Below are 26300 nucleotides of genomic sequence, written 5' to 3'. Positions count from 1 at the left end.
TATACACACACCCCTGACATTGTTGCCACGTGTATAGAATCTCCAAGGTTTTTCAGGAACGCTCGTCTGTGGCACTGTTCACAAGACAAAGTTGGATAGGTCCTTAGGATGCCTTGCTCACAATTGGCTCGAAATATCGTAGAATATTATGTCATGGTTGGGATAGATGGATACACAATCTGTTATTTGTAATCCATGACTGCTTTTGATTAACCTGATTAATTAATTAATTAATTAGGGAAATATAAATGTATAAATTCAAGAACTATGTGGATGAAAATAAGGGTCGGATGCAAAAAAAAAAAAAGGGTTATAATAAGTGTTTATGCACATGAAGAGAAATGTAGTGGAGAGAGAGAGAGATTCTGGAAGATGTTAAGTGTCTAGGGAGTTTCGAAATAAGTGAGGGAATTTTGTTGTTAGGGACTTGAATGCAAAAGTGGGAGAAACTTTATATTGGGTGTGGTAGGTAAGCTTGGGGTGGCATGGGTAAATGATAGTGGAAGGGAGACGTCCTAGCAGAGGGTTGATGGTAAAGGAGGTTTTGTGTGCAAGAGTGCGTGAGCGTGTTAGATAGGAGCGATTGGAGGCAAATGGTTTTTGAAGACAAGACGTGCTACTGGAGTGTGAGCAACTTAACATTTATGAAGAGATTCAGGGAAACCGGTTAGACGGACTTGAGTCCTAGAAGTGGGAAGTACAGTGCCTGCCCTCTGAAGGAGGAGTGGAGATATATTGCAGTTTTTGAACTACAGTGTAGGCGGGCCTCTATAAAAAAAATATTGCAGTGAGTTATGATGAAAGCATTTCTTTTTCGGATTACCCTGTCAAAAAAAGGACGGTATTGGTCCTCGGTTAATCTTCCACTCACAATGGTCACAGAGTCAATAAAACCCACATGGGAACAATAAAACATATATATATATATATATATATATATATATATATATATATATATATATATATATATATATATATATATATATATATATATATATATATATATATATATATATATATATATATATATATATATATATATATATATATATATATATATATATATATATATATATATATATATATATATATATATATATATGCAATAAGATCACAGTAAACAGTTGATTTCAGAATATGCAAAACAACCACTGTGAAAAAATAGAGAAGTTCCAAGCGCTTTCGTGACTACTCACATTATCAAGGAACAATGAAAGTAAAGCATCAAAGGAAGGTATATAAAGGGGTTGCCCACACCTCACTATCAGATCCCACAACAACGAAACACCTGACGCGAGACAGCAGGCCCGCCGGCCGAACAAGACAGGTCCTTCATACAACCCACCAACAAACTATTCTATCCAAGAAATAAGAAATTTAAAAAATTATTATTTGTCGAATGTATTATTAAATTCTTCCCAAATTCTATTAATTATAAATGGATCTAATTTATATAAACCAAAAGAAATATTCATATTATTGTCAAAACTGCTTTTTATGAAACAAGAATCAATTATATTCCTGTCGACCATGGACTTGCTTGATACTACTTTCTCAACTTTTTGAAAATCAATTGGATGGTTAAAAGAAAATCAATTGGATGGTTAAAAGAGATTTTAACCATCCAATTGATTTTCAACTTTTTGAAAATCAATTGGATGGTTAAAAGAAAATCAATTGGATGGTTAAATGAGATTTTAACCATCCAATTGATTTTCAAAAAGTTGAGAAAGTAGTATCAAGCAAGTCCATGGTCGACAGGAATATAATTGATTCTTGTTTCATAAAAAGCAGTTTTGACAATAATATGAATATTTCCTTTGGTTTATATAAATTAGATCCATTTATAATTAATAGAATTTGGGAAGAATTTAATAATACATTGGACAAATAATATTTTTTTTAAATTTCTTATTTCTTGGGTAGAATAGTTTGTTGGTGGGTTGTATGAAAGACCTGTCTAGTTCGGCCGGCGGGCCTGCTGTCTCGCATCAGGTGTTTCGTTGTTGTGGGATCTGATAGTGAGGTGTGGGCTACCCCTTTATATACCTTCCTTTGATGCTTTACTTTCATTGTTCCTTGATAATGTGAGTAGTCACGAAAGCGCTTGGAACTTCTCTATTCTTTCACAGTGGTTGTTTTGCATATAGTATATATATATATATATATATATATATATATATATATATATATATATATATATATATATATATATATATATATATATATATATATATATATATATATACAAAACAACCATATATATATTTTGTGTGGGCTAGACCCTTTATATGCCTTCCTTTGATGCATTACTTTCATTGTTCCTTGATAATGTGAGTAGTCACGAAACGCTTGGAATTTCTCTATTCTTTCACAGTGGTTGTTTTGCATATTCTGAAATCACCTGTTTACTGTGATCTTATTGCATAAATATATATATATATATATATATATATATATATATATATATATATATATATATATATATATATATATATATATGTATGTATATATATATATATATATATATATATATATATATATATATATATATATATATATGTATGTATATATATATATATATATATATATATATATATATATATATATATATATATATATATATATATATATATATATATATATATATATATATATATATATATATATATATATATATATATATATATATATATATATATATATATACGTACTCTGCCGTAGCCTAACAAGTTATGCATTAGAAAGTACATTTTGAGGACAAGGAACGTGGCAAGAATCATCTAAAAGTTCAGTTGGATATTTATCAAGAGTCCTAAAGCATCAAGATTACTCGCTAGGGAAAGCAAAGATTATGTAGGTAACAGTGGTGCTACACTGTAAGTGCTTCATTGTACGTACAACCAGTGGTGCTGCTGTGTACGTGTTTCCTTCCCTGTGGTAGTTTAATTAACAATTTCTACAGTTATTATCCTCAGCATTATTCGTTGTTATTATTGCGATTAGATTTACTTGATGCTGGTGATGGGCTCTTGATCTAAGGAATTAGTGCTATCCCTTCCCCTCCTTAGATCAAACATTATTGTCTGCCATTCCCCTGCGCTGTATTATCCTTACGAGTTTAATCCTTGTCGATATTAATAATAATTATAATAATTTAGTAATTATTTTATTACTATAAATAATAATAATAATTATTATAATTTTAAAAGGTGTAATATAGTGTTGTCACAGGAGCCTATTTTAAACTCAGTGTATATATACTGAAAATACACATCTCGCTGTATACATATTTTTTTTATTTTAATTCTAATCATCTTACTTTGTGTCTCACAGTTTTTGTATATGTTTAAGTGCATATTAATTTTACCGGTCACTACATTTAATATAATTATCAATATGAGAATTTGGAATTATTATTATGATTATAAGTATTATAAATGTTGGACATTATTGATGTCTAATTTAAAATAAAAAAAAACATACAACTTTCGCAACAGCCACCGAAGATCTATATGTATCAATTCGATTTTTCCAAAATTTGATAGAGAAAATCTTACGAGATTCGTGAAAGATAACTCAGAAAAATTAGTTAAATTTACTTGAGCCATAAGGCATATCTGATTGGCAGAGACGTCACGAGTGTGAGAACCACTCAGGATAACTTACACAGATATGATACCTGATGGGAAGCTATTGTGGAAACTTAAGTTACAAAGTACGTCACTAAGTCGTCTTAGATGTGTGACAGCTGATAATACATAAGAAGCAGGAATGTCAAGGTCGGAGAGACGGTTCTAAATAAAATTCTCACGTATATTCCGGAAGCGGTGTTTCGTACCTAAACTGACCAGTGATGGGAAGACTCACACAAGTCTCGTCTCCAGGAAGTATAACACTATCCGAGTGGTTCTTGACATCTATTATTGTTTCACTCACCATAGACTGGCTAATTAACAATTTAGGTTGTCCCCTGCGAGGCCACAAATCCAAGTTCAACTTATTTATTTTTATATTTTATTTCAATAATAGCATAACACCCAATCATATACAAGCACATTATCCTGAACTTTCTTGTACAACAATGGGGAGACGGAAGTGGGAGTGGATCATTGTTCATATTGGACCTGTTCTGATTTTTATTAAATGATGGGTGTCCTGCAGATACAACAAATGAACCCATCCAGGAAGAATGAGATACATTAAAAAAGTGTTACGAAACACTCAAATGTTGAGAAGTACTCACGATACTTCAGGAGTTTGGGAACTGGGCAGAACTTATCGTGATGCCGATGTAAATGTTATCACTCTTCAAGGTCTAAAAATTGGAGAAAAGTTACATTTTCTTTTTAAAATACGCAAATAGCTTTATAAAAAAAAACTGTCAATTCAGTGGCTTTGATGGCGCTGGTATCATGTCAAAACTGTATCATATATAATAGTTCAATCACCAAGAAGAAAATGACTATTAGTTAAATGTAACTTATGAGTGATAAACACTGAATTTTAAATGATCTGCCTGTATCTAACCTAGGAAACTGCTTCCGAGCGTCCACCTTAGGAGTTTCATTATGTTTTATTGTTTATTCATTAGGTAAAATCAACTGACACAGGTGCCGGCCCCATGACGGCGCCGGAAAAGGACCATGTCTAAGGAGCACATATATGAAGGTTGAGCCATGGGAACAGCAACAGATGGCTTGCCTATACTGAAATCAATTGCCCGTGTGTCTAGTGGTCCGTGCAGCTAGCAATTATTAGGTATCCCCGAATGGATGCCTTCTAACAGTTGCCTGAATTCTTTTTCTTTTTTTTTCTTCCTCCTGCTTTTAGATTTTATTTTTTCCCTCATAACTGGAGAATGCCTCACTCAATCGGCTCCAGACTTTCAAAATTGCAGTGAAATGTTACTATCAACTGTAGCGAAATATCATGATCAACTGACTTGAAAAGTATCGTCAGAACTCCTGGGATAGATTCAGTTAAGCATGGGTAGCACGGCTGCTTACCAGTTGTATACTGACAGTCTTTGTCAGTATGACTTTTCTTGATAATTGATTTCTTTCATAATAATCACTCCAGGTAATTTAAGCATGCCTGATGGGGTTCCATTTTCTATTTCCTCCTCCTAGATTTCCGTTTATAACTTGAGAAAGGTTGATCCGATCGATTTGAAAGTTTCAACACTGGTGTGCTGTAACTAGGGAAAGGTTCATGCAAGCAGTCGTTCATTACCACTTTTAATGATACTTGAAATTAGCATTAAAGGGACGAAAGCTAGATTTCCAATTGTGTTGTGATGGATGGTACCCAAACAGCATGTGGTTGAAATTACCTTCTGAGGCTCCAAGACCACGGATGTTCTCACATTAGGGAAACCACTTTCAGTTCCACTGAGCGCCTGGTGTTTGAGAACTGTTGGTCCAGTGCATAGAGGGATGTGTACGTTGTCATGTTCTCATAGGGCTGGGCATGGTGACGCAGGATCGAATCCTGGCTAGCCGCAGTTCTGTTAATAATTCAGAATCACTTGTTTTGTGATTTCATTAGTATGTTACTGTGTATTTTGTATAGAACTGCATAACCGCATTATATGCAGGGCCTAAATAGACTGACTACTACCATTAACTACTAGCTACTACTATCTACCCATTATAGTATTATATCAAACCGGTACCAGAAGAGATGCTGCACTTTCTAGAAAAGACAGTGTACAGGAAGTCAACTAATGTGCCGTCATACATCCACTACTATTCCAATCATGAATCTAGGGTTAAAAGGAGTGTTTTTTTTTCATAATGTTCTTGAGAGTTTTACGTATTTGTAGCCTGGAATATTTTGATGATGAAATTAATAAGATATTCAACTAACCACTAAACTGAGATATCCCAGGGATTTTGTAGATAAGGCATTGTTTGCAGCCAAGATTTTCTACCTCCCAGGAAAAATATACTGGTTTTTCCCTACAATGAGAATATGGCCAGTCTGTGTGATGCATTATCAAAACTCAGTATAAATATTGTCTTCAAGAACATCAGGACGGTGAAGCAGAAGAATGCACCATCCAACATTGTTGGTGGTGTTTACAAGGTCCCATGCACACTATGCTCTCTTTCGTACATCAAGTAGACAGGTAAACCACTTGAAATCAGATTAGCCCAACATCGGTACTCGGTAATGACGGTTCAGGAGTCTACTGCAATCTTTAATCATATTAATACTTGCTATTATCCGCCAGGGTGGGCAGCAGCTCAGGTTATTATACCCAAAAGTTCCATCATGGAAAGGAACATAATTGAACACTCATCAGACACGATAGGAATGCCTTACGTAATTCAAGTGATGTAATGTACAAACTTGACAGTTATTTAGTCCAGTCAACTGTGCACAATCTTAAGCAAGGATGCTATACAAATGGGTCCTCATGAGGATTTGGTGACGTTTGACCAGTATTCCCCACACCTGCCTTACACGTTTCGCCCTTCTGAGATCCTGCCCGTCTGTGAAGGTGCAATGTACAAACTCGATACCTATTTAGTAGAGCCAATTGTGCACAATCTTTAGCAAAGATGTTATACAAAAATCCCTGGATTGCTTATTATGTGAGAATTGGGTGATGTTAGACCAATGTTCTCCAAACCTGTCCTTCACGTTTTGCCCTTTTGAGATCCCGTCCGTCAGTGTCGAAAACAGGGTATGCCGGGAAGGTATAAAATTAACATCGCCGTAGGTAGGCGAGAGTATACCCATATTAGCGTTTAATTTCTCTGTTTACGTTTTGAGGGTAAACTATGATACACTGTTCTACATGTTTATCTCGTCGGAAAGGAAATCACGTCCCACTGTCTGTATCGCTGTATGCGGTCTTTACCAGAAAGTACAGCATCTCTCGTAGGTTAGTGGAGGTGAGAATATGCTGCTGTCATTATTAAACAAATGTTTCTGCTACCATAATAGGTAGATAGTAGTGCCATTCTGACGGTATACTGTAATAAGTAGCTAGTAGCTAATGGTAGTAGTCTGTTTAGAACCTGCATACGAAATTGGTTACGCAGGTTTATGCAGTACACACACACACACACACACACACACACACACACACACACACACACACACACACACACACACACACACACACACACACACACACACACACACACACACACACACACACACACACACATATATATATATATATATATATATATATATATATATATATATATATATATATATATATATATATATATATAGACAAGGATGTGTGATGTCACCGTGGTTGTTTAATATATTTATAGATGGGGTTGTAAGAGAAGTAAATGCAAGGGTCTTGGCAAGAGGCGTGGAGTTAAAAGATAAAGAATCACACATAAAGTGGGAGTTGTCACAGTTGCTCTTTGCTGATGACACTGTGCTCTTGGGAGATTCTGAAGAGAAGCTGCAGAGATTGGTGGATGAATTTGGTAGGGTGTGCAAAAGAAGAAAATTAAAAGTGAATACAGGAAAGAGTAAGGTAATGAGGATAACAAAAAGATTAGGTGATGAAAGATTGGATATCAGATTTGAGGGAGAGAGTATGGAGGAGGTGAATGTATTCAGATATTTGGGAGTGGACGTGTCAGCGGATGGGTCTATGAAAGATGAGGTGAATCATAGAATTGATGAGGGGAAAAGGGTGAGTGGTGCACTTAGAATTCTGTGGAGACAAAGAACTTTGTCCTTGGAGGCAAAGAGGGGAATGTATGAGAGTATAGTTTTACCAACGCTCTTATATGGGTGTGAAGCATGGGTGATGAATGTTGCAGCGAGGAGAAGGCTGGAGGCAGTGGAGATGTCATGTCTGAGGGCAATGTGTGGTGTGAATATAATGCAGAGAATTCGTAGTTTGGAAGTTAGGAGGAGGTGCGGAATTATCAAAACTGTTGTCCAGAGGGCTGAGGAAGGGTTGTTGAGGTGGTTCGGACATGTAGAGAGAATGGAGCGAAACAGAGTGACTTCAAGAGTGTGTCAATCTGTAGTGGAAGGCGGGGTAGGGGTCGGCCTAGGGAAGGTTAGAGGGAGAGGGTAAAGGAGGTTTTGTGTGCGAGGGGCTTGGACTTCCAGCAGGCATGCGTGAGCGTGTTTGATGGGAGTGAATGGAGACAAATGGTTTTTAATACTCGACGTGCTGTTGGAGTGTGAGCAAAGTAACATTTATGAAGTGGTTCAGGGAAACCGGCAGGCCGGACTTGAGTCCTGGAGATGGGAAGTACAGTGCCTGCACTCTGAAGGAGGGGTGTTAATGTTGCAGTTTAAAAACTGTAGTGTAAAGCACCCTTCTGGCAAGACAGTGATGGAGTGAATGATGGTGAAAGTTTTTCTTTTTCGAGCCACCCTGCCTTGGTGGGAATCGGCCAGTGTGATAATAATAATAAATAAATAAATAAATAAATATATATATATATATATATATATATATATATATATATATATATATATATATATATATATATATATATATATATATATATATATATCAATAACAACACTGCGACTAGCCGAGGACTCGAACCTGTCATTTTAGCCTGCCTCATGGCGAGAGAAAATTCACGATGCTCTAACCCATGGGACCACCCAAGACTACAAAGATCATGCACCCAGCAGGGCTAGAAGTTTTACAGTGATCCGAGGACATACGATGGTGTGGGTGCCTCAGAGCTAATTTCATTCTACTCCCCGTTTGGTGTACTAGCCTCCACGAGCATGATATATATTACTGTAACCACCAACGAGTGGTATTTAATGAATAACAACACTGAGACTAGCCGAAGACTCGAACCCTTGTCTTCTTAGCCCGCCATGCGACCACATGGGTTCGAGTCCTCGTCTAGTCACAGTGTTGTCATTGATTAAATACCACTCGTTCATCGTTACAATTATATATATATATATATATATATATATATATATATATATATATATATATATATATATATATATATATATATATATATATATATATATATATATATATATATATATATATATATATATATATATATATATTATTGTGACCATGAACAAGTGGTATTGGTCAATATATATATATTATTTACCAAACTGCGGCAGGCCAGGATTCGACCCCACCACACATTGTCCCGGCTCATGAGACCACACAATGTACATGTCACCTTACCAACTGAGCCATCGATCCAACAAACAGCATGAGCCTAGCGAAGCAGGCTTGTTTCATGTTGCAAGGACACTAGTGGCAGTTGTATAGTCAAGGATTAATTTTAGCCTCTTCCTGCCTGAAGCCACTTGTCTCGTAGTTTCATTGCTATGTAGATTGTTTGTGGAGGCGGGTATTCAAACAGGAAGAGGCTGAAATTAATCCATGAACATACTGCCACGAGTGTTCTCGCAACACAAAACAAGCCTAGTTCGCTAGGCTCATGTTGCTTGTAGGATCGACGGCTCAGTTGGTAAGGTGACATGCACATTGTGTGGCCTCATGAGGCGGGACAATGCGTCGTGGGGTCAATTCCTGGCCTGCCGCAGTTTGGTAAATAATATATATATATTGACCAATACCACTTGTTTCGTGGTTTCATTCATGTATATATATATATATATATATATATATATATATATATATATATATATATATATATATATATATCTATATATATTTTTATTATTATCACACCGGCCGATTCCCACCAAGGCAGGGTGGCCCGAAAAAGAAAAACTTTCACCATCATTCACTCCATCACTGTCTTGCCAGAAGGGTGCTTTACACTACAGTTTTTAAACTGCAACATTAACACCCCTCCTTCAGAGTGCAGGCACTGTACTTCCCATCTCCAGGACTCAAGTCCGGCCTGCCGGTTTCCCTGAATCCCTTCATAAATGTTACTTTGCTCACACTCCAACAGCACGTCAAGTATTAAAAACCATTTGTCTCCATTCACTCCTATCAAACACGCTCACGCATGCCTGCTGGAAGTCCAAGCCCCTCGCACACAAAACCTCCTTTACCCCCTCCCTCCAACCCTTTCTAGGCCGACCCCTACCCCGCCTTCCTTCCACTACAGACTGATACACTCTTGAAGTCATTCTGTTTCGCTCCATTCTCTCTACATGTCCGAACCACCTCAACAACCCTTCCTCAGCCCTCTGGACAACAGTTTTGGTAATCCCGCACCTCCTCCTAACTTCCAAACTACGAATTCTCTGCATTATATTCACACCACACATTGCCCTCAGACATGACATCTCCACTGCCTCCAGCCTTCTCCTCGCTGCAACATTCATCACCCACGCTTCACACCCATATAAGAGCGTTGGTAAAACTATACTCTCATACATTCCCCTCTTTGCCTCCAAGGACAAAGTTCTTTGTCTCCACAGACTCCTAAGTGCACCACTCACTCTTTTTCCCTCATCAATTCTATGATTCACCTCATCTTTCATAGACCCATCCGCTGACACGTCCACTCCCAAATATCTGAATACGTTCACCTCCTCCATACTCTCTCCCTCCAATCTGATATTCAATCTTTCATCACCTAATCTTTTTGTTATCCTCATAACCTTACTCTTTCCTGTATTCACCTTTAATTTTCTTCTTTTGCACACCCTACCAAATTCATCCACCAATCTCTGCAACTTCTCTTCAGAATCTCCCAAGAGCACAGTGTCATCGGCAAAGAGCAGCTGTGACAACTCCCACTTTGTGTGTGATTCTTTATCTTTTAACTCCACGCCTCTTGCCAAGACCCTCGCATTTACTTCTCTTACAACCCCATCTATAAATATATTAAACAACCACGGTGACATCACACATCCTTGTCTAAGGCCTACTTTTACTGGGAAAAAATTTCCCTCTTTCCTACATACTCTAACTTGAGCCTCACTATCCTCGTAAAAACTCTTCACTGCTTTCAGTAACCTACCTCCTACACCATACACTTGCAACATCTGCCACATTGCCCCCCTATCCACCCTGTCGTACGCCTTTTCCAAATCCATAAATGCCACAAAGACCTCTTTAGCCTTATCTAAATACTGTTCACTTATATGTTTCACTGTAAACACCTGGTCCACACACCCCCTACCTTTCCTAAAGCCTCCTTGTTCATCTGCTATCCTATTCTCCGTCTTACTCTTAATTCTTTCAATTATAACTCTACCATACACTTTACCAGGTACACTCAACAGACTTATCCCCCTATAATTTTTGCACTCTCTTTTATCCCCTTTGCCTTTATACAAAGGAACTATGCATGCTCTCTGCCAATCCCTAGGTACCTTACCCTCTTCCATACATTTATTAAATAATTGCACCAACCACTCCAAAACTATATCCCCACCTGCTTTTAACATTTCTATCTTTATCCCATCAATCCCGGCTGCCTTACCCCCTTTCATTTTACCTACTGCCTCACGAACTTCCCCCACACTCACAACTGGCTCTTCCTCACTCCTACAAGATGTTATTCCTCCTTGCCCTATACACGAAATCACAGCTTCCCTATCTTCATCAACATTTAACAATTCCTCAAAATATTCCTTCCATCTTCCCAATACCTCTACCTCTCCATTTAATAACTCTCCTCTCCTATTTTTAACTGACAAATCCATTTGTTCTCTAGGCTTTCTTAACTTGTTAATCTCACTCCAAAACTTTTTCTTATTTTCAACAAAATTTGTTGATAACATCTCACCCACTCTCTCATTTGCTCTCTTTTTACATTGCTTCACCACTCTCTTAACTTCTCTCTTTTTCTCCATATACTCTTCCCTCCTTGCATCACTTCTACTTTGTAAAAACTTCTCATATGCTAACTTTTTCTCCCTTACTACTCTCTTTACATCATCATTCCACCAATCGCTCCTCTTCCCTCCTGCACCCACTTTCCTGTAACCACAAACTTCTGCTGAACACTCTAACACTACATTTTTAAACCTACCCCATACCTCTTCGACCCCATTGCCTATGCTCTCATTAGCCCATCTATCCTCCAATAGCTGTTTATATCTTACCCTAACTGCCTCCTCTTTTAGTTTATAAACCTTCACCTCTCTCTTCCCTGATGCTTCTATTCTCCTTGTATCCCATCTACCTTTTACTCTCAGTGTAGCTACAACTAGAAAGTGATCTGATATATCTGTGGCCCCTCTATAAACATGTACATCCTGAAGTCTACTCAACAGTCTTTTATCTACCAATACATAATCCAACAAACTACTGTCATTTCGCCCTACATCATATCGTGTATACTTATTTATCCTCTTTTTCTTAAAATATGTATTACCTATAACTAAACCCCTTTCTATACAAAGTTCAATCAAAGGGCTCCCATTATCATTTACACCTGGCACCCCAAACTTACCTACCACACCCTCTCTAAAAGTTTCTCCTACTTTAGCATTCAAGTCCCCTACCACAATTACTCTCTCACTTGGTTCAAAGGCTCCTATACATTCACTTAACATCTCCCAAAATCTCTCTCTCTCCTCTGCATTCCTCTCTTCTCCAGGTGCATACACGCTTATTATGACCCACTTCTCGCATCCAACCTTTACTTTAATCCACATAATTCTTGAATTTACACATTCATATTCTCTTTTCTCCTTCCATAACTGATCATTTAACATTACTGCTACCCCTTCCTTTGCTCTAACTCTCTCAGATACTCCAGATTTAATCCCATTTATTTCCCCCCACTGAAACTCTCCTACCCCCTTCAGCTTTGTTTCGCTTAGGGCCAGGACATCCAACTTCTTTTCATTCATAACATCATATATATATATATATATATATATATATATAATGTGTATGTCTGTTTCTGTCTTTGTTTGACAGATAATTTTTCTCATTAAGTTTATCAATAGGACAAAAAAAAAAAGACTGGATTGTGTTGCGTTATTTACTTAACAATTCTATCTCATCCCGTTTAAAACTCAGGTCATAGTTGATCATTCCTGGAACACTTTTGAAGCTAGCCAATTTATATATATATATATATATATATATATATATATATATATATATATATATATATATATATATATATATATATATATATATATATATATATATATATATAATCATCCGTTAGATTAATTCGCTGAGAGATCTTGGTCAGGTTCGGTGGTGAAGGTGCTAGTACAGGATTGTTTGGATGGCTTTAGCAGGTATCGCGAAGTTGAGATAAAACTCAGATCCATCTCTCACTGTCACATTCCTTTCCTCTTCAGCCCTGTGGTCAAAAACATTAAGTTATTTATACATTTAAATGCTGTCATTTTCGTTGAATAATAAAATGATTAATCTACAAAAGCTGTTGTCAGAAATCAGGTGCCATAAAATTATTGTTAAAATTAGTATAAGAGGAAAATATATATATATATATTTTTTCATTTTGATCAAGGGAAGCGCTAAACAATTAGGGATCATATAGCGCATACGGATATAATAATGTTATTTACTACCGATAAATAAAGAAGATACATGTGCAACAATTAGGTATCTTGATTCTGAAACGTTTCAGACCATGGAGCTGAACCCTTCTCCAAGCTGAGGGACTGACCACCTCAAAACTACTTCGTCGATGGAGGCTGGACTGATTATATCATCTTTACTGCTTCTGATGTCTGCTCTGTATCCGACTGAAGACACCTACTGTGTACTCGATACTTTTCGGAATAAAGATACCTACTTGCTGCACATGTGTCTTAATTATCAAATAGTGGCTTAGAAATGGGAAGCTATAAAGATCTTTCCAAGGAAAGAGGGGATAAAGGGGAGATAATGGGTACAAGGGCTCCTCCCTTTAAGGGAGATGAATATGCAAATGAATATTTTGTAACAGTACCTATGAACTGAAACGAAGCAAACACATCAGAATATTCGCACGGATAGAAGGCAGTAGTATATACATCAACGCTGCTAACTGTTTTTAAGACGAGCATACTAATTATGAATACAAATGAATACGTTCGACATCCATATGTGGAACTTTTGCCAATTGTTGGCAGACAGTTTTAAGAAGAGCTCTCAGGGTTGACTGCCAATTACAGATACCTTCATATCTTCTTACTGTTTATATATACCAAGATGGATACACACTGAGTTAACTATAACCCCTACCGTACGGAATTATATTATAGTTGATGCTACTGTCTAGGTGAACAGCCGTCCTAATGACCCAAGTCAAGTCGACTGGCATAAGACCTTGCACACTAATATTAGCACAAGGTAGGCTAATTAAAAAACTTGAAACCAAAAGACGAAACAAATTAGTGTCGAATAAGATATGTTCAACACTTGGGTAGTTTATTGCCTGCACAGCAAGCTTCATCAGTCGAATACAGAGGTGACTTTTATGCTGTGGAGTGGAGTGGAGTGGAGAGGTAATTTAAGGTGCTAAGTCCCTTGACTTTAACAGATTTTCAACCCCTTAACCTTGATAGGTGTTCAGTCTCTTAGCCTCAAAGGAAGAGGAGGCTAAGAGACTAATAGGTGTTCGGTCATTTAGCCTTGAGAGATGTTCAGTCGCTTAGTCTTCAATCCAGGTTAAGGATATGAACGTCTTTTATCAAGGCCAAGGGAATGAGCATTTTAAAATTTCTTCTCCTCTTCCTCTAGTACAAAAAGCCACCTCTGCATTCGACTGAATAAGTCTGCTGCGTACACGGAACGTTTCAGTAATAACGACACCAAGTGTTACACATGCGTCTTACTCATCTACTCCTTAGGTCTGCATACCATTAATATAATGGTACAAAGTGGTGTTGCTTACATGTTGAGGATAACAGCGAGGGCGCGGCCTGACTCCACATTGAAGGCGACCACCTGCAGATCAGTCGCCGTAGTTAACGAAGCCATACGATTAGAACCAGGAGCCACAAACTTGCTCAAATGACCAATAGCATAGAACATTGGCTGCTTGTAAAACTCGTTCTCTTCCTGCAGAAGTAAAATAATATTTGTACTTTTGAGCAAATCCCGCATACGTTACAAATTCTGTTTTCTTACAGAAATTTCAAAGTGGATTCTTACAGATTTTGCAGAGGGTGTTTTCTCATATCTATTGAATTCTGTCGTAACATGAAAAAGGAGAAGCACTGCGGTGGGCTTATTAGCCTAAGCAAGTTCCTTCTCAAACCAATCTCTTCATACTCGTATATTTGTTCCTCCAACGAATAAATTAGTCGGTCTACTTTTCGTGTCACTTTTTATTCCCTCATTAAAGTCACTAATGTAAATTATGAACAATACAGGGCCAAAATCTGATCTTATTTTTGTTTCATCTTAGTCCGGCTTCATGACTCAAGAAATCGTAATGACACGATTGCAAATAAACCATACCCCCGGCCGGGATTGAACCCGCGGTCATAGAGTCTCAAAACTAACGCGACGGGCTGGAGTTTTGAGAGTTTAGTCCGGCTATCAGACGTCAGCGCACTGAGGTCTAATGTCCGTGTTGAGACATGTTAATCAAATTATACTCGTCAAGGTGGCTTCTTATTATATCGATTATTAGTGATTCTTATGTGCCTATTATTGATGTCACGTTTGCTGAGCAGTAAGTTAATGGAATGGAGTCCACTTATGTCCTATTCTAAAGATAGAAATTACAGAAGTCGTATTCTGCATCTGCACATCACCCATTTGAAGTGATATACTGAATTAGCTTCTTAGCGGCTTACTAAGCAAAATCTTTCATTCTTCACAATCTCTTGACAAAATTCACTGGGGCCAGGGGTTTTATTTTGCTTTAGTCGGTCTACTTGTTTGATAAGCAAGTCCCCAGTGACTGATATTACTTAATTTATCTTCAGGCTCTCTGTAATTTTTAGTTATTGAGATTTCGTTTGTTTCTTCTTGTGAGCAGACGGACAGATATTAACTGTTGAAAAAGGAGAGAACATACTCTGTTCATTATCAGTAGGCTGCCCAGATCGATATTTAATTGCGTCCATTGTTCCGCGATCTTTCTCCCGTATACTTGAGAAAGTTTAGATTTAAAAAGATTCACTGAAAAGATTTCACTTTCCATAGTAAAGCTGTATTTTAACCAAAAAGTCACAATAGACATATTTTTCTATTTTGTTAAATTTGTGTATGAAGGAATCTAATTATTATTGCTGGTCAAGGTCTTCATAATTTGGTGACCATACTGATGAAGAAAACACATTAAACACCTGTGTATCAATTAAGATACTCAGGTGTTTCACATGTGTCTTATTCTAAATATAGTGACCACATATCTGTTTTATCCTCATTCCATAACTCTTATTATCGGTCTAAACAAATTCAGTTCTTGAAAAACAAATATAAAATCTGGATTAAATTGAATTACGGAACGAGGAGCTAAATTTATGTTATACTGACCGTGTTGACGATGACGGGAGAGTCGAGGAAGTTGTTATACCAATTGGGTCCTCCCAGAGTGTCCAGCGCCATGTTCCAGTCCACCCAGCCCGTCGAGAAGTGGTTTATAGTCTACAAGAAATAAATCAAAACAGTATAATGTTATATTTATTCCATTCTACAAGAAAAAATAATCGCAATATAATGTTATATTTATCCCAGATTGGTTCATCACTTCCGTTCATTACATCTGAATCTAGATAATTGCTGCTGAGACTTACAGTATTTTAGGCAAACTGGAAAAAGAGTATAGAAATACCAGAGAAGGTTTCATCCCAGTCTTGTCTCGTCAGCTATGAAAATTACAGCCATAAATCCAGTACTAAAGTACTATGTTTAATCCCGAATAAAAATCCCCAAGCATAACACAGAGTTTGCTAATGTCTCATCTGAGCCTTACCTCCATCATGTCGTAGACATAATCCTCAGCTCGCTGCCAGGACCCAAGTTTCACACTTTCTGCTGACCCAGACACGTCAGCTCCTGCAACACAATTGAGCGACTCTTCAACAATTTTTTCCACAACATATGCAAGTAAATCTTGTCAGTGGCAAGGTCTCCTCTCGTCAGAAAAAATACATCGTTAAATAAAGATTTAGTAAACATTTATACGTAGTGATGGATGCTGCGATCAAGCATTCCCGGCAGCAAGTTATAGAACACGGACTGAAAACGCCTAATGACCTCCCCGCTCATTAAATCATCTTAATGATAGATAGTATTTAACTGTTGTCAAATGTAAGCCTTGTTGACATTCTTGTATTGGCGGCCAGGTGCCAATACACTCGACAAATACGTACACACACACACACACACACACACACACACACACACACACACACACACACACACACACACACACACACACACACACACACACACACACACACATACACACACATACACACATACACACACACATACACACACACACACACACACACACACACACACACACACACACACACACACACACACACACACACACACACACACACACACACACACACACACACACACACATACACACACATACACACATACATACATACACACATACACACACACACACACACACACACACACACACACACACACACACAGACATACACACACACATACACACACACACACACATATATATATATATATATATATATATATATATATATATATATATATATATATATATATATATATATATATATATATATACATACATATATATATATATATATATATATATATATATATATATATATATATATATATATATATATATATATATATATATATATATATATATATATATATATATATATATATATATGGATGGATGGATGGTGGTCTAGTGGATAGAGCGATGCGTACTTTGTTCAGTTTACACAGGGCTGCGCATGGGAACGCAGGATGGAGTCCTGGCCAAGCCGCAGTTCTGTTAATGATTCAAAATCACTTGTTTCGTGATTTCATTGATATATATAAGATCACAGTAAACAGGTGATTTCAGAATATGAAAAACAACCACTGTGAAAGAATGGTGAAATTCCAAGCGCTTTCGTGACTACTCACATTATCAAGGACTATATAGTTTCTTGATAATGTGAGAAGTCACGAAAGAGCTTGGAATTTCACTATTCTTTCACAGTGGTTGTTTTGTATATATATATATATATATATATATATATATATATATATATATATATATATATATATATATATATATATATATATATATGTATATATATATATATGTATATATATATATATATATATATATATATATATATATATATATATATATATATATATATATATATATATATACATATATATATATATATATATATATATATATATATATATATATATATATGTGTGTGTGTGTGTGTGTGTGTGTGTGTGTGTGTGTGTGTGTGTGTGTGTGTGTGTGTGTGTGTGTGTGTGTGTGTGTGTGTGTGAATACACATACCATTGTGAAATATCTAATGTAATACTAAGTATAAAACAATGCCGACATTTATTTTTCTGACCCATTTTCTGATTTAATGTGTTCATACACCAAATTTACTGTTAACGTTCAGGTGGCGAGTACTGTAATCTAATTAAACAGGGATTCATAAAATTGTTTTGCGGGTAAGTTTCTTCACCTTTCTGAGCAAAACATATAAGGTATTAGAGTTTACCTTACCTTGACAAGCTTCTGTGTAGAGGAGGAACATGTCCTGATATTCAAACTGGATCTCATCCAGAACTTCCGGGTCCGTATTTCTGTCCTCGTACCAGTGGACAGCTGTACCGTCGATGTACTGAGCAGCGTCAGGGTCCTCCAGAATCTGCACCAAGAGTGTCAGAATTAATGTAAGAACAGAGGAGCGCAGAACATACCATAACGCTATTGACTATAAAATAAAAGAGAAACAATAGTTTTCCAAAAAAATTAACCTGTTTCTGGAAAACTGGAGAAATAGTTTTTGGAACATCTCTTCTCATCAGTATATAATGAATAGATACGTGAAAATTATGCTTATGACTACGAGCATATAATGGAAGTCATTAAATCAGAGAAGGTCATACAGTGACCTTGAAATTGGAAATGGGAGGCACTCAGGTTTGATTTAAAGAAGTTTAGAAGTCAATTAAATATTTTGACTCAAGAGCCCTTCACTGGGAGGTTGTAAGGAATATGTATTTTATGGAAGGTGACAGTTTCTAAGAGGCCAGTTAATGACATGATCCTAGTAAGAGTCCATCACTCAAAGTGACAGTATAATATACTGTACTTAAAACAGTTCTCCCGACAATTAATAATAGACAAGATTTTGAGGACATACCGGCTCGATGTACCAAGGCAACGAGTCTCTGTTGAAGTCATGTATCATCATTTTGAGGTAACGGTAGCCAGCAGCCTCCAGTGTGGGTCCCAGGTTACCCTTGATCCAGTCCCTCATTGCTTCAGACGACCATCCACATGTGTTAATTCCCCACTGAAGCCACAACAAATACCTCATTTAACATTATCAAGACCCTATTAGCTAAGTAATTCAATATCTAGTATTATCAAGGGTGTTTTAAGAGATGTAATGTGAATAAGGGATAAATTTGGTTTGAGAGACTTACATCAATGAAGCCGCCGAGTGGTTCATTTGCTGGCGTGAGTCCCCACATCTCGGCTCCTTCAGCTTCATACGCCTCCACAAACCTGCCGCGATGCGCCAGATGACGTCAATTATCCAGTGAGATTGTACTGTATTTTTATTCTGTAATTCAGTAACTCTTCAACGTGGGGCCCTTGATGCCGGTGAAGGGATCTTGATTTAGCAGCTGGATTTACTCTCCATCTCCATGAATCAAACCTGATTTTTTCCTATTCCCCATTTGCTGTATGTTCTTTACGGAGCCTAGCGTTTTCTTAATAATGATGATGATGATAATAATGATACTATAATTGTTAATAACAATAATAATAATAATCATAATGATAATAGTAAAAGTAATGATATTAATGACAGTAATAATAATAACAAACACAATAATAATAACACAACTACTGCTATTACTGTTTATAATAATAATAATAATAATAATAATAATAATAATAATAATAATAATAATAATAATAAAATTTATTAAGAGTTAAAAAAAATATTTTGCCACAACTAAATTTCTGGCTTATAAAAATAAAAATTCTAATTTAATTTTCCAGCTGTGATAAGCACATACAACGCCTGGGTAATGGGGTGGTAATAAGTGCTGATCCAAGGAAGAATGTTGCCCCAGTTCTTTGGATCAAGAACCTTTCACCAGTGTCAACGCCTCCGATGAATGGATCGTTCAACAATATTATTAAAAGTACTTACTTAAGGATGTAGTTAGCATAGGGTTGGTACATCTCTTCGAGCAGTATTCCCGACCCGTTGAACATGCCGTTAGTCTTCATCCACGCTGGAGGCGCCCACGGAGTGCCAAACAACTTTAACGGGTATGGTGCCAGTTCCTTGGCTCTCAGAATCAGAGGAATCTGTAATATATATATATTTTTATATATATATATATATATATATATATATATATATATATATATATATATATATATATATATGTCGTGCCGAATAGGCAGAACTTGCAATCTTGGCTTAAATAGCAACGCTCATCTTGCCATATAGGACAAGTGAAAATCTGTGTATGCAATAATTTCGCCAAAATCATTCTGAACCTAACGAAAAAAATATATTTCACTGAGTTTTTTTAGTATTAAATTATTGTAAAAAAAATCTAAAATATATTTAGTTGGGTTAGGCTAAAATAAATTGCGCTTGTTATAATAAGGTTAGTTAAGTTTTCAAAGATTCTTTTGGTGCAAAATTAAAAATTTTTACATTAACATTAATGAAAAAAATATATCTTTAAACGTATAAGAGAAAATTTCAGAAAGGACTTAATTTTAAATGAGTTCTTGCTAATTGACCAGTTTTACATATTCGGCACGACATATATATATATATATATATATATATATATATATATATATATATATATATATATATATATATATATATATATATATATATATCGTGCCGAATAGGCAGAACTTGCGATCTTGGCTTAAATAGCAACGCTCATCTTGCCATATAGGACAAGCGAAAATTTGTGTATGCAATAATTTCGCCAAAATCATTCTGAACCTAACGAAAAAAATATATTTCACTGTGTTTGTTTAGTATTAAATTATTGTAAACAAATCTAAAATATATTTAGTTGGGTTAGGCTAAAATAAATTGCGCTTGTTATAATAAGGTTAGGTAAGTTTTCTAAGTTCCTTTTGGTGCAAAATTATAATTTTTTACATCAACATTAATGAAAAAAATATATCTTTAAACGTATAAGAGAAAATTTTAGAAAGGACTTAATTTTAAATGAGTTCTTGCTAATTGACCAGTTTTACATATTCGGCAAGTCATCACAGATTGCGTTACCTGCTTTTCTGTCCTCGTGTATTGCATCCAGAGAGCTTGTAGCAGCGATTCTCCCTGAACATCTTAGGGACAAGGTAGGAGTCCAGGACCAAAAATTCATTGACGGAGCAATGATCTGGGATAATCTAACGGGCTCTGGAGCCAGACCTACTCCCCCCAACAACTACAAACAATCGCACTGGGATGGTCCAATAGTGGAAAATATTGCCTCAACAATGCTTCAGAGTGTGTCAGGGAAGGATAGAGCCCGCCTCCTGGCAGTGAGAGCCCCTCATGCTGGGGATTTTCTGTTGGCTGTTCCCAACTCCAGCCTTGGCACACGTCTCGACCCACAGACCATCCGCATCGGTGTTGCCCTTCGACTTTCCGCCCCTATTCTCGCCGAACACAGGTGTATTTGTGGCAGTGAAGCAGCAGACCGATTCGGGTACCATGGTCTTGTGTGCCGTAAATCCGAGGGAAAGATTGCAAGACATGAGGAGGTTAATAACATTATCAAGAGGAGCCTCACAACAGCTGGATGCCCAGCAGTAAGGGAGCCACCCCAACTATGCAGATCTGATGGCAGCCAGAAGCGTCCAGATGGTATCACCCTTCAAGCCTGGACAGATGGGAAGCAGGTGGTGTGGGACTATACATGTGCATCTACCTTGGCTGATACCTATCTCCAATACACCAGGGAGGAAGGAGGGGCAGCTGCCAGCTTCAGGGAGTCCCAAAAGTCTAGAAAATATGGAGAACTTGCCCATCATTATATGTTTGTTCCCATAGGCTCAGAGACCCTTGGCTCATGGGGAAAGAGTGCATCTAAATTCCTTAAGGAGCTGGGAAAAAGACTCATCAGGGTAACTAGGGATCCCAGGGCAGCTAGTTTTCTGTTCCAGCGGCTCAGTGCGGCTGTTCAGAGGGGTAATGCCTGCTGTATTTTGGGCACACGCCCCAGCTCTGAGGAGCTGGATGAGATTTTCGCCTTATAATCGGTGATACACACGTAACAACATGTACCGTATATGCCACCTTTATATCAACAATGTATCTCTTAAATCTTCTGTACCATATTATGTAATAAAATATTCCTATTGGTAAAAAAAAAAAATATACTAAAAGATGGGGTGGTAGGGGAAGTGGAATATTCAAACGGCTTCAGGAAGAAATCCAAATCCAAATATTCTTCCTTGAAGTCTTTTTATGCACTTCTCCGAGGCAATGGGTCCCACAATTTACACCAGAGGTGGACCCCATCATATATATATATATATATATATAATATATATATATATATATATGTATGTATATATATATATATATATATATATATATATATATATATATATAAATATATATATATATATATATATATATATATATATATATATATATATATATATATATATATATATATATATATATATATATATATATATATATATATATATATATATCCTTCATGTGGAAGTGGAACAGAATTCTTCCTCCGTAAGCCATGCGTGTTGTAAGAGGCGACTAAAATCCCAGGAGCAAGGGTCTAGTAACCCCTTCTCCTGTATATATTACTAAATGTAAAAGGAGAAACTTGCGTTTTTTCTTTTGGGCCACCCTGCCTCGGTGGGATACGGCCGGTGTGTTGAAAGATATATATATATATATATATATATATATATATATATATATATATATATATATATATATATATATATATATATATATATATATATATATACAGTATAATGCGGGATATATGAAAATTATCGTAGTAGCAGATTTTGAAAAGCGCATGTAATCTGTGGAATGGGAAATGCCATTTTTAAGAACTAGCACATATTTGACTATTGTGGTAAATTAAAGGTACAATTTAAAGGAGGTATAAGTTACCAGCACGATTACAGAGCCCAGGAACATCGCTCACGTCACATGGAAGCTGTAGTAAATCAGGACTGGTGTCGCGCCCTAAACCACACGCTAGTTCCGTAATTCCGTAAACTACAAAGACATGAATTAGAACTACCACGAGAACACAAACACAATCAAGACAGCTACTAGGTAAAACAAGTGGCTTCAGAATCCACTCAACACTTGTTAACTAACGCAAATTATTGAACTTTCTGAAATAAATTTATGGGTGATGGAGGTGGTGCTCTACTCTACCCGTCTACGAAAAACTATGAACTTAATCGTTATGTTATCATAATGGCTACTGATGTCTTTTGACCAACGGTCAAATGTCAAATTTTCAAAAGGCTTTTATTTATTAGTGAAATTATTACTCACAAGACGACTATTTAATATTAATGTAACCAACACTCCAGCGCTCGATAAACGACACTCAATAAAACAGCACAGGGTAAAAATTTCGCGGACAAGAATTTTTAAACACTCTTAAAATGTATCCGTTTTCTCAATCAACACCTTATAATCGTAATCCTCATAAGTCAGGTTCCAGTGTACAAGGTCGACGTCTCCCTCCACGTCATCGTACGAGTAGGTCCTGGTGGAGCAGTCAGCACCAGCGATAGGGACGCGACCGAAGGTGTATCCGATTCCTTCAGGGGCGAAGTAGGATCTGCAGATTTGAACCGTTTGTTTAATACGTTTTTAACGATACCTTCTAGAAAAAGCTAACATATGTATTATTCTTTATACTGTGCAAGTGATGGGGTATTTAACTATACGTGGGATCGTTTCTCTATTGCCTCGGAGAATGTTCCAAAAATCACAGAAAATTGAGCACATTTTACCCTTATATTTTTACCTGAGAAAGTGTTCCTGAACCTCGCTAGAGAGAGAAACCACATTGAGACCTGTTGAGTCACTAAAGGCTCCACCGAAGCCTAGCATAGTCTGGTACATATCTTCTCTGTTCAATACCACATCAGCAGCATCTGGGAAACACACGAGTTATGCACTATGAATGTAGCATATTTTTTTTTTTTTTTTTTTTTGTAAAATTATAATGTTTGTGGAATTTTTGTATAGTTTTCCTGAAATAAGTGTGTAAAGACTGAATAATATAACAGTTATAAAATGTAGTGTTGGTGTGACTTTTGGATAAGTTTCAAGTCACAAGAGAACCAATGGTCAGGTTAAGGGGACGTCGAAATACAGCGTAGTATAAAACCCTTTGGAGAGTGTAATACAGAAAAATTCTCGTACGATTAGGAGTGTATCGGCGTGAGTGAAAAAAAAAAAAAAATGCAAAATCTGTATGTCGTGGTCTCTTGTAATTGTGAAATTCAGCCACAATAGAGCTGAAAAGTGGAATATAAGAGACGCAACGTCGTCTGGGAATTTGGCACAACTCAAGTTTTAAGCTTACCAGTTAATTGTACAGTAGATTACTATGTTGGCCAACCTCTGGTATTGCTGTCTGTTAGGGAAGCGTTAAGATGTCACACCCAAGAAATATTTGGGTAAGTCTTCATCAAAATTTTGTATTTAAAATGATCCACTTATTATGTAATATAAAATTGATATATGAAATTTATGTACATTTTCTATATACATTCTCTTATAAACGTGTATATATTTTGTAGACTAAACCACTGACTGGTTAAGTCAGGTCATTACTAATCCATATACAGTCCACAACCATAATTTACCAGTGTTACTGCTTTAAATTTAATAATTCATAACTCTTTAAAGGTCCAGCTTATGTGAGTGTGGGATGAGTAGGTGAGCATCGAAGGAGGGACAGTGCTGTGACCCACTGTACCTAAAGTCCCACCTATCTCCGAGGTACAACTAATATCAGTAAGTGTTATGTCTGTTTTAGTTGTGTCCTCCGCAAATTATGTGTGTAATAATTCAGGACTGTGCCTGTAAACTTCATACACATAATTTCTCACAAAGGTAATGGTTAAAAAATATAAACTATGGCTAAACACAAGCGTTAGGCAACGGAACCTCTCAAGCACCCACTTCACTCTCATAATTCCGTTTTAATGTATCTGCTAACGTAAGACGCGATCTTTTCAGGACTGGAGTTTACCTGGGATATTTTCCTCGGGATATTTTCCAACCGAACAATGACCAATTACCGGGATTCCTTTCACTGGAGACAGGGAAAGTTTCCACGTTGAACCTGAGTCCATCTCTGCTGGAGGTGACGACGGTGAAGCTCCCTTCTTCAGGGTAGTCAATAATACCTGGTTGGTCACAGTGGGTCGCGTCGCAGACGCAGACCACACTGTCGTATTCAAACTGACGAGGGTTGCATTCTAAAGCAGACATGAAATAAAAAATTGATTTTTAATTATAATGAAAGTAAACATGTCATATATTTCTAATATAATACCAGTGGATTAGAAATTATATTACATTGTACAGAGTATATTAGGCAAATAGAACTTGTCTGGACGCAGAATAATATTACATAGGATTAACCGGCAGATGCTGGTGGATGTCCAGTTGATGAAATTTTTATTATACGGGTTTGATTAAAATATTATTATTTTTTTTGTACTTATTCCTCTGTTAAATGTTGCGTCATTAAGTGTAGACCTGTGAACATTCTAGTCGGATGGGACATTTTATGTTGGTGTTTGGGCAGTGATGGTGATTAGACACGGGTGGTGGTCAAGGGCAGGAGATGGTCAGAGACAAGAGGTGGTCAAGGGCTGGAGGTTGTCAAGAGTAGGAAGTGGTCAAGAGCAGGAGGTGGTCAAGGGCAGGAGGTGGTCAAGGGCTGGAGGTTGTCAAGGGTAGGAAGTGGTCAAGAGCAGGAGGTGGTCAAGGGCAGGAGATGGCCAAAGGCAGGAGGTGGTCAACAGCAAGAGGTTATAGTTACCTTGCGCAGCGACGCAGCTTAATAACGAAAATACAATCACCAACAACCTCATGACTGGTTGTTGTACAAACTTCCGTGTACGTATTTTTAGGAACAGTGATGCTGTACACCATTGACA

At 36.8% G+C, this 26300-nt stretch overlaps 1 protein-coding gene across 1 annotated transcript; it reads right to left on the bottom strand.

Annotated features, from left to right (window-relative positions):
* Positions 1 to 13071: 13071 nt before the first annotated feature.
* Positions 13072 to 26300, bottom strand: LOC128688533 (lysosomal acid glucosylceramidase-like). Its single transcript, XM_053776371.2, has 12 exons — positions 26183 to 26300; positions 25434 to 25613; positions 24149 to 24278; positions 23806 to 23959; positions 20284 to 20444; positions 19544 to 19625; positions 19258 to 19410; positions 18615 to 18759; positions 16824 to 16906; positions 16385 to 16495; positions 14790 to 14956; positions 13072 to 13247 (listed from the first exon to the last, which is right to left on the bottom strand). Exons 1-12 carry the CDS (start codon positions 26232 to 26234, stop codon positions 13151 to 13153), a joined length of 1515 nt encoding a protein of 504 aa, XP_053632346.2. The 5' UTR covers positions 26235 to 26300; the 3' UTR covers positions 13072 to 13150.

The sequence above is a fragment of the Cherax quadricarinatus genome, chromosome 13, assembly GCF_038502225.1.
Source record: "Cherax quadricarinatus isolate ZL_2023a chromosome 13, ASM3850222v1, whole genome shotgun sequence".
NCBI classification, from domain to species: domain Eukaryota; kingdom Metazoa; phylum Arthropoda; class Malacostraca; order Decapoda; family Parastacidae; genus Cherax; species Cherax quadricarinatus.
This window is presented reverse-complemented; position numbering and strand designations above follow the sequence as displayed.

What these genes read in the sequence shown, in the direction of transcription:
- LOC128688533 (XM_053776371.2), bottom strand. Translation starts at nt 26,234, where the DNA reads ATGAGGTTGTTGGTGATTGTATTTTCGTTATTAAGCTGCGTCGCTGCG. An exon ending in AAGCTGCGTCGCTGCGCAAG is followed by an intron (nt 25,614 to 26,182) that starts GTAACTATAACC and finishes TGTCTGCTTTAG; the next exon opens with AATGCAACCCTCGTCAGTTT. An exon ending in ATGAGGATTACGATTATAAG is followed by an intron (nt 20,445 to 23,805) that starts GTGTTGATTGAG and finishes TATATATTACAG; the next exon opens with ATTCCTCTGATTCTGAGAGC.